At 43.0% G+C, this 16,535-nt stretch overlaps 1 protein-coding gene across 2 annotated transcripts in view; it reads right to left on the reverse strand.

The window, feature by feature from the left end:
• Positions 1-16,535, reverse strand: part of GPD2 (glycerol-3-phosphate dehydrogenase 2) — a 61,426-nt gene that overhangs the window by 22,327 nt on the left and 22,564 nt on the right. For both annotated transcript variants that reach the window (XM_064450918.1, XM_064450917.1), the window contains exons 4-6: positions 13,443-13,567; positions 12,386-12,483; positions 11,167-11,330 (exon numbers count right to left, since the gene is read on the reverse strand). In XM_064450918.1, coding sequence (XP_064306988.1) covers positions 11,167-11,330; positions 12,386-12,483; positions 13,443-13,567 — 387 coding nt within the window. The remainder of the gene's footprint in view (positions 1-11,166; positions 11,331-12,385; positions 12,484-13,442; positions 13,568-16,535) is intronic.

Here is a 16,535-nt window from a genome sequence, read left to right on the forward strand (position 1 = left end):
ACAGATGTGCAAAGCTTTCTTGACACAAGCACTATCACCGTGTTCAGAAGATGCCCAGGAAGCCCAAGGCATCGTTGTGTGATAAATGGCAAGGCAACCAAAAGCTTCCACGGGAGGTCCTGGATTACCTACTTAAGGTAGCTCTGTGTCCGCTGTCCCTCGCAGCAGCCACTGGTGCTCCAAAGCAGAACAAAGACAACAAGTACTGCCCCCGCTACCAGGAGTAAGGCCTCTATGCCACCTCTGGGGGTTTTTTCCAGATGTTGTGGGCCAAAAAGCTATTTTATAACAACCAAATGGCTAATCCCAATTAATTTGGCACCCTTTTCCATCAACGACTAAGCTCCAGAAGATGTCACAACTAACCTGTAGGCAATACAGTGAAATTCTAATTATGACATTCACCAACAACAGATGTTCACAAACACCCTGCCCCGGAGAGGCCACTGCCGCTGCAGCCCTGCTGCTCGAGGGCTAGTTCCGAGAGCACGTGTTTGCTGCAGGCACGTCAGTCGTCGGCTGGATGCCACTCAACGGTGGGACGAAAGGCAGCCAGACCTCAGTGTCTTTGGAAGAAGCATCCAAGAGCCAACTGATGGAACATGCTGAGCTTCCTTTGCCACTCCTCCCATGATACTTCTCAAAAATAAGATGTTCAAATCCTTTAAGTTATTTCTAGCAAGAAAAACTGTAAGGAACATTCATCTCATTATTCACTATTGTCATCTGCTTGTAATATTGTGACAATGGAGTGATACTTCAATTTTTATGAAGGGCAGTCAACCTGGCTTTTAAGAAAACACTGACCCAAGTGCTTTTATTAAATTAAACACTGAATCCGCTTAGAAAACCCACGCTTATTCTTAGAAGGCACACTGCTGAAGACATTTAGTGCACGAAGACATTTTGGGTAAGTGTGTCCTACATCATTTTAAGACCAACAGTGATGCCATTTGGTTTATAATTTTTTGTGTGTGTGTAATTTAGGAAAATTCTATTTTCATTCCTTAGTAGCAAGTGTTGCATTTCTTCAAAGACGAACAGACAATGCTTCCGTTGGCACTAAAAGAATCCTCCCACAGAGTGCACATAGCGTACATTCAATTTTATATCAGTGCTGAACCATAGCCAACAGTGGTAACAAAGCCCACAGACTGTAGGAATTTGTTTGTGACTGATGCAGTAGAGTTGCGTGAAATCCAGAGTGTTCGTAAGGCACTCGGTAGTTCTGGTATATTCTGCCCTGTGTCACTCCAACACCTATTACTTTTATACCGAGTCCTGCTTTCTCCTCTGCAACTCTGCTCAGCTGAAGAGAAACAGCACACAGGAGCCAGTGACTCCTTTTGGTTTTTTTTAAGAAGCTGAAGATCTTTTAATCCTAGGAGGGTAACTTTTGTTCCTGTTAACCTCTGTATGCTAAGAGCTAACACTCCGCTGCTGAGCACACCTGCTGCATGACAATTAGTCGTGTAACAGCGCATGCAGGCATTGCGGCGACTGCCCCAAACACGCTTTGGCTCACACGCCACGAGCACAGCGGTAATGTGTGGTTTTGCAAACTCCTCGCTTTAAAGAACAGGTTAGTCCCTGCAACAGACATGAAAGCTCCTCACCTCTTCTCAATTTACAGTCTTTTCTGATTAGGCTTATCTACTTATTGCTGTGGAGGTCAAGTTTAATAGAGAGTTGGAAATTAGCCATGCAAGAAGCTATATGACAGCCTTAATGAACTTTCTCAAGAGGGCAAATCTTTCCGTAGAACCACCTACCAGGCTTCTTTTGAAAGGAAAGATACATTAAAAGAAATACTTGGATGAGAGAACCAGGCCCACAGAATGGTCACAATATATATCCCTACATAATACAAGTAGGGCACTTGGTTTGTTTGTTTTCTTTTAAGAAGCTGAGGGGATAAAGGCAAACAAATACTTGTGAATTAGTCTCTTGCTTGTATGTTACTCCTTCCCTGATACCAGCGAGCTCCACTTATTTAACTAGAATACTGAAGTGCAACTCCCAAGGCAGTCCCCGGGACTGGGCACGTACCCAAAACCCCATCACCCAACACCAAGACAGGGGTCGTACTGGATCACCTCAATGGTGACACCCGGTCTGCCCAAAAGCACCGATATTCTGAAAGTTATTTTAAAAGTATATTTCTGTACCTACCCGTTATAGTCTTACAACAGCCTTGCTCCAGATAACTGCAGGCACATAGCGCAGAAAAGCAATGCGTGAAATCAAATGATTTATTCCATGTGCACAGAAGTTTTCTTGCCGTGTACATACAAACCTTACCAAAGCCTACCAAGTTCAAGGCTTATGAGTGATAATTATACATCACCACACAACTACATTACTAGGACTGCCCGCATGCTCGAATTTTGAAATAAGTGCTTAATTGCATGAACAGTTTTATTACAAGCATTAAAACAGGAACTCAACATCTGTTGTACATACGGAAATGGGTTATATTCAAGTTTAGGCATTATGAATCAGCTGGAGTGACTCAAAATTGTTCCAGACTTCTCTGAGAAAGAACTCGGCAAGTTCTTTTACCCAAACATAAGTAGAATAAGTTCAGAGGTAAACATCAAATTTGACTCGTGAGTCACAAGTCATGAAAAATGCCCTCAGACCTGAACTATTTCTTTCTCTCTGAATCACATGAAACCTAGGTCAAGTCAAAAGCTCCCTGAAAACTAACAGGCTTTCTAGGATACGTAGCATGCACGCATTTGTTCTTGGACTGCTTCAGAGGGAAGAGCGCTCTGACTCAGTTAATCAGTTCCATCACACCCACATGTAACGACACTGCAATATCGCACCAGACTGCTAATACTGTTCACTGAAATCATGGAGAATTTGAATTCTGCTTTCCACTGTGTTATCTGTGCTGCTGAAATATGGCCCAAGCAGGTGGGAAGAAGGATATGTTTAAATATGCACTTTGCACTGCGGGGGGAAACAAAACAACCCCCACCCACCCCCATATTTTAGTTCTTTAAACTCTGCCCTAAGATGTAGATATTTTCAGCCCCCTCTCTCTGTAGGAGCTTCAATGGAAAGGAAAGCCTTGGCTTTGGCCTTCTCACAGGTGAATTTATTCTAACATTCAAACTGAGATTCGACACATCAAGTTTAAATAATCCAGTACCAGTCATTTTAAATAATCCCTTTCTTCCTCCATTTAGCACCAGCTTAGACCACAAGAAATACACTTCTCTATTCCTGTGAGCGAGGAGGTGAAGAGGTAGCCGCCGGCATCCGACCCCTGGGTTCTGCTCCTCTAGGGTCTGGAAGGACTAATGCCCATTTACCAGTAACAGCTACACTCCTCAAGCCTAACGCACACAGCTTGAGCTGCAGAGACCACCCAAGATGCAATGCAACCACTATTTTACAAGGTGAACTTAAGGAATTCAAGATTATTTTCATAAGACAAGTTTAAAGGAATGGAGGAACCAAACAAACTGCACGTATGGATGAGAACAAACAAGATCACAATGAAGAGTAGGGAATGGAAGTACGATACGTTCCAACTTACGTACAGAGTTTTAAACGAACACAAGAGACAGGAAGCCCATAAAGCTTTTAAAAAAAACAAATTAAAAATCACAAAACCCTGAGCATCTCTGTCTAATCAAGTCTACTGCCAAGTTACGGTACAGAAGCTAAAACCCCTATGGAAACTAAGACATCGGCATACGAAAAAAATAGCCACAATATCCAGGCACACCAAGGGAGAGACAAAATTTGGAATTACTGTTCTGTGCTCCTGCTTTATAATTATGTTGTTTCCCACTTCTTTTGTATCAGCCTTCAACTTGTCACTACAATCATATTGCAATGTCAGTGTAAGTAAAAGCACAGTGTTAAAATGAAACTAAACATTGTCACTGTCAGTTTACGGAAACTGCACTAAAATGTCACCGTGAACAACCGTCACGGCGGGTCTGCTGCGGCCGCGCCAGAAAGAAACGTGGTGATGTCAGTACGGCGTATCGCGTTCCCGCGTGGCACCAGGGCTCGCTGCTGCTCCCGACGCCCACGCTAACAGCTTCAGTCTGGGGCCAACTTCAATTTGAGGCAAACTTTGCACACCGCAGTAGCTGGTTTTTTTGAGCCTAAACAACGTAGCGATGGATTTGTCGGCTATTGCGCGTCGCGTTCAGCGGGCGGGACGCCCACCTCCGCTGCGCGACCAGCCGGGGCAGACGCCATCCCAGGAGGGACGGAGTGGCACGCCGGAGCCGGCGCTGCGCCCGAGGACGGGGACGTGGCACGCCGCGGCCGGGTGCCAGCTGGAGGGGACCGCAGGCACCACGCAGGCAGGGCTGCCGCTGCCGGAGGCAGCCACCCCATCCGATGGGCAAGTCAAGCATCAGCATTTTGACTGCTAATTCTCCCCTGCACCTGGAGAAACCCAGTGCACAGCTGGGCGCCGAAACAGGCGGGGAGGCGCTGGGCGAGGTGAACTCTGCCGATGCGAGAGGAGGGGCGCAGCGAGGAAGATGAGTGATGTGCACCTCCCCAGCCCTTCCTGAGGATTGGGGCTGCTCCGGCCCCGTACGCCCAACGACAACGGGGACGGCCACCGGAGCAGAGGAGGGAGCAGCAAGATGTACAGGCATCCCACAATCCATATTCCTTCAACATACATCTAATCATACCTACAATACGGAACAGTGTACATATTAACTAATGACCGACTATTAAGTTCACATAAAATGCGCACATATAAATTACAGCGGAGTTACATGCTTCGATGGAGTCTTCCCCCCTAAAAGCCACGACACACTGGGGAACGCTCAGATGTTTGTGGCACAACGTGCAAATAACGTCGTTTTGCTCAGGAATAATCTTAAATCTTTCAGGTAACATGATCTGAAGAATTATTCCCCATTCACTTCTTAAGGGACAGAAAACCCATCCTTTGCTTATACGAGCATTAAAAAAAGAAAAGAGAGAGGCACAGAATTCACTAGAATATTCATCATTTCCAACCTTAAACCCACAGCGTACAAACAGACGAATCCAGCAAGTCAGAGAGCAAAGCCAATTTAATCTGTGGCTCCCCTGAGGTAAATGTAGTTCACAGTCCTGCCCCCACCCCAACCTCAGCCATAATCCCTGCTTCCTGGAGGTAAGAAAGCACTGGAGTGAGGAAAATTCTGCAGCAGGATATAATGATCCAAAATGACAGGGACAATAATGACAATGAATTTCATGTCTCCCAGTCATGAGCTGGGGATGCTTGACTGGGCTGACTTACACAATTAAATTGTTACAGGTACAGCAGGAGATGCAGTTATCATCTGCATGCTTTTGGGAAGGACGCCTCCAGCAAAAGGAAGGAGAGGGCTGCGGACGCAGCGGCCCTTTTGTTAGGAGCAAGCGGCCGCTCCTGCGGGGACGCTCGTGCGGCTGCACCCTTTGACAGAGGCAAAACTGGGTTAAAGATGCGAGCCATTTTAGGCTATTGATTTTATCCCTTTTGAAAACGATAAAAAAAGCTCCAACGGATAAAGCACAGCGTGACCCGAGCCACCGCGCGCCGAGGAGCACCACAAGCAGGCAGAGACCCGGCGGATCGTATCCGAGAATCGGGCAGCGCCGTTTAGAACAGACCCCCACTGGTGTTTAGACTAACGCCAGCAAGGAGAAGCACCATCGCTTCTGTAGGTTCGGCCGGAGACCCGCGTTTCATTTTACGCGCATTCCACTAGAGGCAGCCGGCGTTACCTTTACAAGCCCTCTCGTAGCAGGCTGCCGGTTTTCTTCAGGATTTCACGTACAACTCCATTATATAGAACATGGGGCAAAATGTATTTGAGAGCAACGGGATATGGAGAATACGCATACCATTTTCCAGGTTATACGTGCGGTTAGTGTGCCTGCAAGGCTTCTTTCATTCACCCAGCTTCAATTTTGAAATACCAAGAAATATGGTTAGCCGTGTATTTCACCTATAGAAAGTCTTTTCAGTGACAAACTGTCAGAGAGTTTTTATATCCAGGGAAGGAAAAGTCATACAGTTGTCTGCATCTGTAGCAGGGTAATACCCCCATTACAGCTCAACATTCTCAAAATATTAATTTGTCAAATATGAATTATAAAGCTATAACATTTCATAATTCAGGACACTCAAATACTAGGAAAAATAGCTACAAGAGCCTAAATAAAAATACCCCATTTATTCCATTTTTGACAGCTTAATGAATGCCCTACTCTTTTGCATTGATTTTTGTGCGTATGTGTGTCTGTGTGTGCATGTGTGCCTGGGAAGGATTTCTCATGGGGTTTGCTGTAAACAAGGGAAGCTAAATCCTCTGCCAAAGCTGCTTCTTCTACCTTTAAATAACCTCCATATTAAATATTTCAGGAGAGAATACACACAAAAATACTGAAAATTCAAAAACTAAAGAACAATTACTTACATCGCAGCAAGCATACCAAAAATGTTTAATGTCTTGTTCTACAAAATCAGATACCTTGATGTGGCAAAACAGCCACAGAAGGAGTACGTGTTAATTCCTGCTTTCAGAAAATCGCAGTAAATTCAAAGAACAGGGTCGAAGCCCTGAAATCTTAAATTCATGACCGACTCCAGAGCACAAATTTTTCTTACAGACCTAAAGGCTCATCTTGCAAGGCAAAATATGTTAACAAAAAAAGTCTGCAAGCACCTACAGATAGAAAAATAATGCATCTTAAAAAGACCTGTGCCACTTTGAAGCGTTTATAAATTCTAATTGAGATATTCTGGCCAGTTGGATCTCTGCTGTAATGTTTTTCCTAGTTCTTAACATAACGAACTACGTATAATTTAAATGGAGATTAATTCTTCCATTTAAAGTGCTTTAAAATAATTCTGCCTATGATCTTGAGATCTCAGCCCAGCTCTCCACAGTGCCTCTTCCCCAGTTTTCCTTGAGCTACATAAGTGGAACTGACAGATCACTGCTCAGATAGCAGCCACATTCTTCCCCCAAAATGTTGCCTTTTTGCTATTCAGGAGTATCCTAATACCAACAAATGCTAAATGAAGTCTGACATGTACCCCTAAGAAACAAACTTGTAAGTTGTGGCTTCAAAGAAAACCTTGAATAAATAGGACACATTGTGTACACCCAGGCTAACATCCAACATATGCTTTAGTTTCCTGATGCTGAGACAGAGCAAGAATAGCCTCTGGTAAAGTCTGTGATTTGCTGTTGCTGGTACTTCCAACATTTATAATGTACCGTATTTTTTTTTTTTTGCCTGTATAAACAATTTTAAAAATGTAATTAAGACGACCACAGCAACATTTCCGAACACAACGCAGTCATGAATAATGGATTATTTGACACACCACTACTTTGATCAACAATTACAAAACAAAACAAAGAGCATTCCTGATCCTTCCTTTGCGAAAGATCACTGCCACCAGTAAGTCATAACTGGACAGGTGGTTTTATCAAATAAAAAAGTGACCTACATAATGAATGTTTTTAATCCTTCCCGTTGGCGGTGATCAACATGCCAAGCAGAGAGATGCGGCTAGCAGGTGCTATTAGCAACTCCGGGTACAAAGAGCATGACAGAAACAGGGAGAGAGAAAAGCAAGAAAACGAGATAAAACTACATTTAACTGCACATACGGAGTCAGTTAAGAATTGCCATTCTTCAGAGGCCAATTTATTTATTCATTATTTAGGGAAGACAGAGAAGGGATGGACAGAGAAGATAAAGATATGACCTACTTTAAGACATATACATGTTTATTTTCACCGTTATTTAAGGCTCTATTTTATGACTAATCCCTCTGAAAGAACTAAAAGGAGTTTAATTCAATCTTATCATCCCCTTCTCCACTCTAAGTTCAACTCCCTTTCCCTTCTGTCCTCCACTCCTCCAGATTTAGGGAACGAAAGTATATCATTAAAATTCAAGTATAATAATTTACAAGATCTAACGTGTGCTTGCTGAAACATTTTGCCTTAAAACAAATTTCCTGTGGACAGAACAGAGGTAAGCTGCTCACAACAGCACAGTCAGCGTGAGCCCATCTACGCCGCGGGCCGTAGGCTGACCTACGGAGGAGGCACTGCAGACCAAATTTAATTCTGGAACATGGCATGATAAGAACTGATTTAACGCTGCAGCTGGCAAGTTTTTATTCTGGATTAGGCGCAGCCTCAGAGCACCCGAATGTATATTATGAACTCACAAATTTGATGCTTTAGACTTCAGAACCACTTTATTCTTCTAAGAAATTGAGGTTTGGTGGAGCTTTGAGAGGGTTTTTTTTGTTTGTTTTTTTCACTGCAAAACACTATTTCTCTAAATTCTGCATAAAGATGTGCATAGCTAAGCTGTAGTCTTGTAAGTAAAGCAAAGTAAGGCTAGACTTAGTAGCACGAACAAGGAGCTCCACTGGCAGCAAAACTTGAAGCCTATATTTGATATCTCTCACCAAATTAGTCTCCGAGAGCCCTGCCAGCGTTGCAGCTGTTCCTCTGAAGGAGAATTGTTAGGTCTCTGCCAGCTACCTGATTTTATGCATCTTGTATGATTAAACAGAGGGATTACACACTCCTCTTTCTCCATTAAGCTGCTCCTCAATATTTTGTACCTTTCCTTTTTTTCCCCTATTTGATGCTTCTTTGTTTCCAATACGCAGAGTGTGGGTTTGCTTCCTGTTGCTTGGGAAGGCAGCAAAGCCATCACAGCCATCTCTGTCACTCACCAAGCTCTGCGCTGCATTTCTGCACAGATGCTTCCCACTACCGGACCACACAGTATCTTGTTGCTGAATTTTCATTTATTGCAACGCTGTTTAAAACAATTATTCGTCAAAAAAGCTTGGAGACTCATTTTAAGGCTATCCTGTAAATGTGTATCTTTAGAATGCTGGAGTAGCAAATAGCTGTGATACATCCAAAATATCTATTTAATGTGAAAAAAATCAATAGATTATAAATAGATTTCAAGTTATAGTGCTCTTATGAGAAGTGTAATTACAGTTAAAAGAACCACTCCGTTCTTCCTGCATGCTCCTGGGATCCCTGAAAACAGTCTAAGGGATAGCTTATGATAATGAAAAAAAATAAATCTGAATTACTTCTATGTATGCTATTTACAGCAGCTCTTGTTACAGTATACAAAAAAATCACATAATCCCATAACAAATTTTGCTTCTAAATAACCTAAATAATTTCCCCTAGACCTTAGAAATAACAGAGAAGATGCAGTCTCCATCAGACATGAAAGAATGGACTTAGTTTTTACTTATATCTCATCCTACTCCCAAATAAGAACCTACACATATATATTCATGCACAAATACTTTTTTTTTCATTCTGCTGGGCTCCGTATGAGACAACTTGCAATTACCAACACGTGCTTTTGCCAGAAGCCTCATAAATACCGAGTCCAGTACGTTTTGAGAGTCCCTCCTACTTCTTCCCAGCACAAAAGCCCCCATTGATAAGCTGATGAATAGTGTAAATGCAGTTCTAAAAAGGGAAAAGAGCTACCTTTATAATCCATTTTGTGCGAAGAACCCTTCTGGCTGCCAGAAGGTCAGAAAGTACATCTTTAGGTAAAAACTAACTAGAACTCTACCACTACTGAATTAGATCGGTATTTAGGCTGTTTATGCTTTGGAGGGCTCCACCAAGCCTGCAAGGAATCAGCGGCTTTTTGCCCTACCCTGAACACATTTGGCATTTTGATATTACCTAGCTGGCCCCACTACCAAGGAAGTTTTACCAAAACTTTCTGTCTTGGAAGGGAAGCAGAAGAGGACTGGAGAAGGGGGAGTACCAATCTAACTAAATACACATCATGAAACAGAGAAGTTTGATGCAAAGAAAAAATATTCAAGAAAGCAATTGTGACAGTGCATCCTGGTACTCAAACTTAAGCAGTGAACTTTCCAACATTTAGAACTTGTACAAGTTCAGTATTTAAAAAATACTGAGGTTCTGACAGATGCAACCTGCATGACAGTGAAAATACTGAGACACCACAGTTTGGATGAAGCACAAGACACGTGCACATCAACACAAACACTAATATTCTGGACAAGCAAAGTTCCTAGGTAGTAATTCGTCAGGTAAGCCAACTAAACGCTCACCAGTTTTGTTTCAGATTGCCTTGTGCATCTGCAGAGAATGACGGGGCAGAGTTAAGAAATGCTTTGCTTAGGAGATCCACTGCGGTACCTGTCGCTATAAAGCCATGCCAGGGACTTCCTACTAAACTTACTGCACAGAACAAGGCAAAAAGGGTTATCCATTCTTATATTACAAACAAGAGTGACGCTCCTTCCAAACGCGAATACACACGAACACTTTCGAACGTGAAAATTGCTACCTCTGGGCGATTGCAATGAGTTCTATTAAATCACCATTCTATTTTGAATGAACATCGAAAGACTTGCAGAAAGCATCTTTATTTTCTCCCACTCACACTGATTTTGGGTAACTGTTATACACAAACGTACCTAAAACTAGCTCATACAACAGATTAAATATCTTGAGCTGGAGACATTCTTCCCTCTCATTAATTCATAACCCTTTATTAAAGGGGTTCCGACAGGAACCATTCATGTCTTATAGCAATCTAGTATTTGATTATAATTACAATGAATGCTGTCTTTGCAGAGCAGCCAACTGTATTGGTGACACAAGTAATTGATCCAAGCCTCATCCAACCCAGCGCAAGCAGCAAAACCAGCAGCCAGGCCATCGAGACGGGTCTGAAGTTATTTGCACAGTGGAAGTGCTACAGCAAACCATTTAACATTACTGGAATGATCACGCTTTCTTGACTTACGGTACCTCAGAAGTGTTCAGTCTGAGAAGTGTATAACAAAATCACACAGAGCTGCAAAATCGAAGGGAATCACCAGAACACTAGAATGTGTTCGCGTATCACTGTACCTACTAGCCAAGAAAACAAATATATTCTCTCCTACATGTAGTAAGTTACTGTCAAGAAAAACACAATTTATCTACCAAATTAATGCTTAAGATGCAAGCTGAATCCTTCAAGTTCTTGTTCTTCCCTTTAGAAAGTCACTGTACCTAACCTACAGTTGCACACTTGTGTTTCCCCGCTCCCCCAAAGCACAGCACAGTGGGATAGTGAAAGCACAGAAAGGCAACGTACCGTCGTAGTAGACAATAGCTCCGACAAGCTCGTCTTTGCGTAGCATTGGAAAATGCTCCAAGGCTCGTGACTTGCTAAGGACGTAACTACTTTTCAGACATTGACTTCCAGCCACGAGGTCATATAGTTTTATGCCAAGCCAGTAGTATGGCAACTGCCACCATCTGCAGGGGGGGAAAAAAAAAGTTCCCCATAAAGTGAAATAAAAAAAAATTTAACAGTGCTTGCAGACACTGTTAGTGCAATACAGAACACATTAAGTAACACAGTGCGCTGTATTACACCGGTTTTATTTTGTGCCATCACACAAATTCGTGGTACCACGATATAACGCAAACATGCAAGGACTCATGCATTGTTCACTACTGTTTTCAACGGACCGAATCACTGCAGTTAGTCAAGCAGATTCAAGGCTTTATTTACTCTTGAATTAGGATCACAAACCGGCTTTTTGTACTTCAGTGCAAGGTGAGATCTAAAAGCTATGTGTTGAGGGAAGAACCAGGCTGTATGTGCAAGCTGAAAGGGTTCCCCAAATGCACGTCTTGACTAATGCCTCCTGCACAAACAGGACCAAATAAGCGCAGCTGACCCCTGACCTAGACGAGCTCCAGCTTTTACAAGCCCTTTCTACTAAGAAAGGAATGAAGCCATACATTACGATCATTCAGCAAAACCTCACTGCTTTAAGTAGCCTGTTACAGTGAGTAACGGTTCTTGCAGACCTAAAAACCTAACCCAAATTGCTGGAAGTCTCTTTCTCATACAAGAAGCAAACTGTTCTCTCAAACTGCCATGTGCTGTGGAGGGCAAATGCACTGAATCACCGCACCGACACTGGTGGTTGTGAGGACTAAGCAGCACACTGCTAAGAACACCGTGACAGCACGTGTTGAAGACAAGGATGTACTGGAAAGAACAAGTAACATCCTGGGAATGAGAGCTCATTCCGGCTGCAGACTCCCCTCCTCCCCCCGCTGGGGTGGTAGAAATGCCCAGAAAAGCTGAAGTCCAAGATGTGCTCCTAGACAGCAGCGATGGCCGGTTGGTGCCGTAAGAGCACTCCACGCTTCTACAATACGGCAGCATCTCACCTCCTGGAGGACACAGCTTGTGACAGGTTTAAAGACGTGCTTGGAAAGAGGCACCTGGAAACTTCTCCAGGGAGATAGCTTGCTTGTCAAAAGCAACGGTAAAGGAGAGATATAGCAGAGCTTACTTGTAAACAGGTAGCATTATCGGCAAAGGAGCTGAAAGGTGAGGAGCGATTTCAAGCAGATTTGCGCGTTCCTCAAGTGCTTCTTTCACCATCTTGTACTGAAAAATAGAAGCATACATGTGAATCCCACCTTACTCAGTTTTGTCTCCATGTGCAGCATTTAATAAATAAACTGTTTATCAGAGCAAATACCTCACATAATTTGTACCATTCTTTCAAAAAACACGCTGAGATTTGCCGAAAAATTCCAAAGTTAAGGAAAGTATTTCCCAACAAAATTAAGTTTCACTGGTTTCATTTTGGTGCCTTGGCAGGTCAGTTGACTAATTCTGCATTTGAACGTAAAGCACAATAATCAGTGTTACTCCTAACTATGGGCAGGAGGCACCTGGGGTGGGTTAGAACTCAGCCCACGGTACAGCTCCTGTGCCAATTCCCACAGCTAAATCCCATACTAACTCCGAGGCGCGAACGCAGAAGTGTTCTTCTCCAAATCAATCAGTATGAAGTTGCTCCTCAGCACAAAGGAAGGCTGATTCCTATAGCTGGGGAAGTCACCATTTCTGTAGTGGTATTATAACCATTAAAACATACTTTAAGTTAGAGAGGTTTTAATAAGAAGACAAATTTCCCAAAGCAAGAACATCACGCTTCCACCAACACAAGGATACATAAAAGCATTCATATATAATCACTCATTTACCAAGTTTTCTTTCCCCATCCTAAAACAAACAGGACAACCACTCGCTCCAAGCTCTGATCGTGACAGGTAGGAAGCTCAGTTTATTCTGAAGCCAGCCCTGTCCCTGTGTATCTTTCGGGGAAGGAAGGCAGTCTACAAGGCATGGCGATTAGATTGCCCATAAAAGTAAAAAAGCAAAAGGCAGCAGCACAAATTTCCCTCATTGGAAAGCTCAACTGGAGAAGACACTGTCTACGTACAGTGGCTGTGGAACACGACCATCAAGTACTGAAAAAAAAAGGAGACTTGGACGTAATTGGGATAGGGGAAGTGTCTACTAGCAATTTTTGCTTAACAACCAGCATAAACAATTACCTGCTCAAAATCCAACTTCATGATGGCCTTCTGAAGATATCTCACTCCACCATGGATCAATTTAGTACTCCGGCTGCTGGTCCCTGATGAGAAATCATCTCTTTCTAGAAGGGCTGTTTTTAGTCCTGTGTTACCAGAAAACCAAATTAACTTCTTAAATTACACAATTTGTATGTAATTCATTAAAGACACTTCTCTAGGGTAGAGACAATCACAAGAAAAATTACTCCGTACATGGATAAATTTGTATTCAAAGTGTAGTGCACTGTCTATATTGTAATGAAAAATTTTAGCCTCCTTCCTAAGGGAAAAGTCAAAACAGAACTTAAACAGAAGCACATTAAAACCTGGATATTTCACAATAGAAAGGCATTACAGTACATTATAGGGGCCATGCTCCCTCAAGCAAATTATAGTTCGTATTCGTGGCAGGAACAGAATATTTTCATGAATACTTTTAACTCTTTGCAGCAGAGAGCTCTAAACCTATTGCACTAACAATTTAAGCAGCATACCAGAGAGGCAGACAACTGGCACCTTCGCCTGCTTACTTACAGTCTGCTTAAGAGGTGCCCGAAACCAGCAGAGAGCCAGCCGCGGGCACGCTCACCGCTCAGGGAGAGCTCACCAGGGAACACGATGTACATGTACAGAGAATTCTGCCATATACATGAAATCGTTTGATAATTGAGCCTTAATACAAAATATAGTAGCTTACCTAGGAAGCGTAGCAAAGGGAGAAAGTAACTTCACCTACAGCTCACTATGCGGACACCGCGGGGCTCATACAGCACATGACATCCTCCTTTTACACATTACACACACACACAAAGGGCACACGCACAAAACACTCACTACAAGATATTACAAAGTACTTCAGAAAAACGTTCACTCAAAGCCACGCACGTACGTACGTTCCCCGACGTGGGCAGGCATCGACAGTTTGCCCAGCGCAAGGAAGGGATAACCACACGGCTCACAGACGGTCACGCAGCTCCAGAACGCAAAGTGCTCTACAACGAGCGTGATAATGCTCATTCTAACGGACACTTGGAACGAGGGTGGCACATTCGTTGCACAAGTTGTGGTCCCAGTTACCCTGAAGGCCAGGAAAGCTCGCCGAAGGCGCCATGAAACCATATACCCTAGTGGTGTCTACGCTACATCCCGTGGCATCTCCTTCATGGAGGGGGCCGATGTCAGTTATGTGATGGAAGTTAGGTGAAAGGAGAAGTTGTGGGAAACAGGTGATTAACAGATGCCTTTTATAAGATACAGGCAACAGCCTGGCCACATCCTTTGGCACATACCTACAAGGCAACCACCACTGACTTCCAACACCTAGCCTAAGAAAACCCAACCAAGGTAAGCACCATAGGACAAGTAAATGGCAATCTTTCACTTATAAAACATATGTGGAAGGACACGCTGTGTTACAGAAGCTACAGCTTCTGTATAACAGACCCCCTCCATCACTGGTAGAATTCTCAAGTTAGGCAGGCAAGGCAAAAAGTGAAGTAAATTCAGTGACAATGCTACCAAAACCAACAGCAAGAGCATGATGCTGCGTAGCCAAGGAGGGGAGCATCATCGGCATCAGAAGTTATCCCTTGGGCCTTTCCCTAGCCCTCTTTGAGGGGTGCTTTGTCCTATTTGTTAAAAATGTATGTTCACCAACATCTGTTGGACTCCTGAAACTTTTATGTCCTTAAAAAAAAATAAATCTAATTATTACTAGTAACTTCCAAAGATCAGAGTAATTTATTTTTGTCAAATGTGACTGAAGATTAATGGATACAATCAGAAATAATTTGGCAAAGATGTATCAAACACATGAAAAGCAAAATTTGTTGTTAAGTGAAGCAAACATAATAAAAGAGCAAGTTCCGTGAATGAACAGCAACAATACACAATTCATTAACCAAATGCCTAGGAATATTTCACACTTCAGAAACCTACTGATATAATCAGAATATCTAGTAAAAGGATAAACATAGATTACCTATAATAATTTCTGTGTGCCTTACAAGTGCATTTTCTACCACAATACAGCAGGGGCAGAAGTGAAAAGATCCCAAGTTGTTTTTAATAATACATGAGAAAATTTAATAACCAGATTCGAGTCTGTATCTACCAGCAGTGCAGACCGTACTGCTTTACCTACTCCAAAATTATCACACCCTCTGGACAAGTATTTTCCAAATCAAACTACAAAACACTCCCGGAGTCAGGTTTTGCCTCTTATTTCCAAGATACATCCCCAGGTTAAGGAACCTGAAGAACGTTATGGCTATCTACTAAGTTTTACACTACACTTTTTTTTTTCCCCATTCTAGTTCCAAAACCAGAAAGAAGGTCTACAAACTCAGAAACTAAGGAGGGTTGGTCCTCCCTCTCATTCACTGATTGTACTGAAAGTAACGACTGAGAGAACACACTCCAAGACAAGCTTTTCTCACAAATCTCTCACATGGCTTTTTGGAGAAAAATAATTATGCTGTTCTGGGGGAATACAGCCTTTTGATAGAACAGGTGCTGATGCTACACCCTCTCCCACAGAAACAGCACCCAGGCATTCTCACCACTGTATGTGAAGATGTATTATCACTCAACTTGTAAAACAACTTACTGCCTCTGAGAGCTAGCAAATTTGATTGAACCTGCTGGCCAATTTCAAAGTTACTGTGTGAGGTGGATGACACAGAGTGGGCATTGGCACCCTGCTTTTTTCCCCCCCGACCGACTGCATGAGCTATTGGGCAACATCTGCACATCTACTGGGCAACAACTGCCTGTCGCCACGCACCTTCTCATCCTCCTGCAGAAGTCAGGTAAAGCATTAGCTTAAGCTCATTTTACCTTGAGTTTTCTGTAAGTTAAGGCTACACCTAAAGTTAACATTAGTTCTGCTGCTTCTAATAGCTTCTTAAACTAGTTACGCTGCTAATCCCCTGAGAGGGGAAATTGGAGCACAGATCTCCTGTATGTACCTCCAGACTGAATGGTGCTGGTACCTCTCATCGAAAATCCAAGTCACAGAATCACAGAATTTGGGCTTGTCCAAACCTGCAACATCCTAAGCAGCTACAGTGC

This window comes from Phalacrocorax carbo, chromosome 5 (assembly GCF_963921805.1).
Source record: "Phalacrocorax carbo chromosome 5, bPhaCar2.1, whole genome shotgun sequence".
Classification (NCBI taxonomy): Eukaryota; Metazoa; Chordata; class Aves; order Suliformes; family Phalacrocoracidae; genus Phalacrocorax; species Phalacrocorax carbo.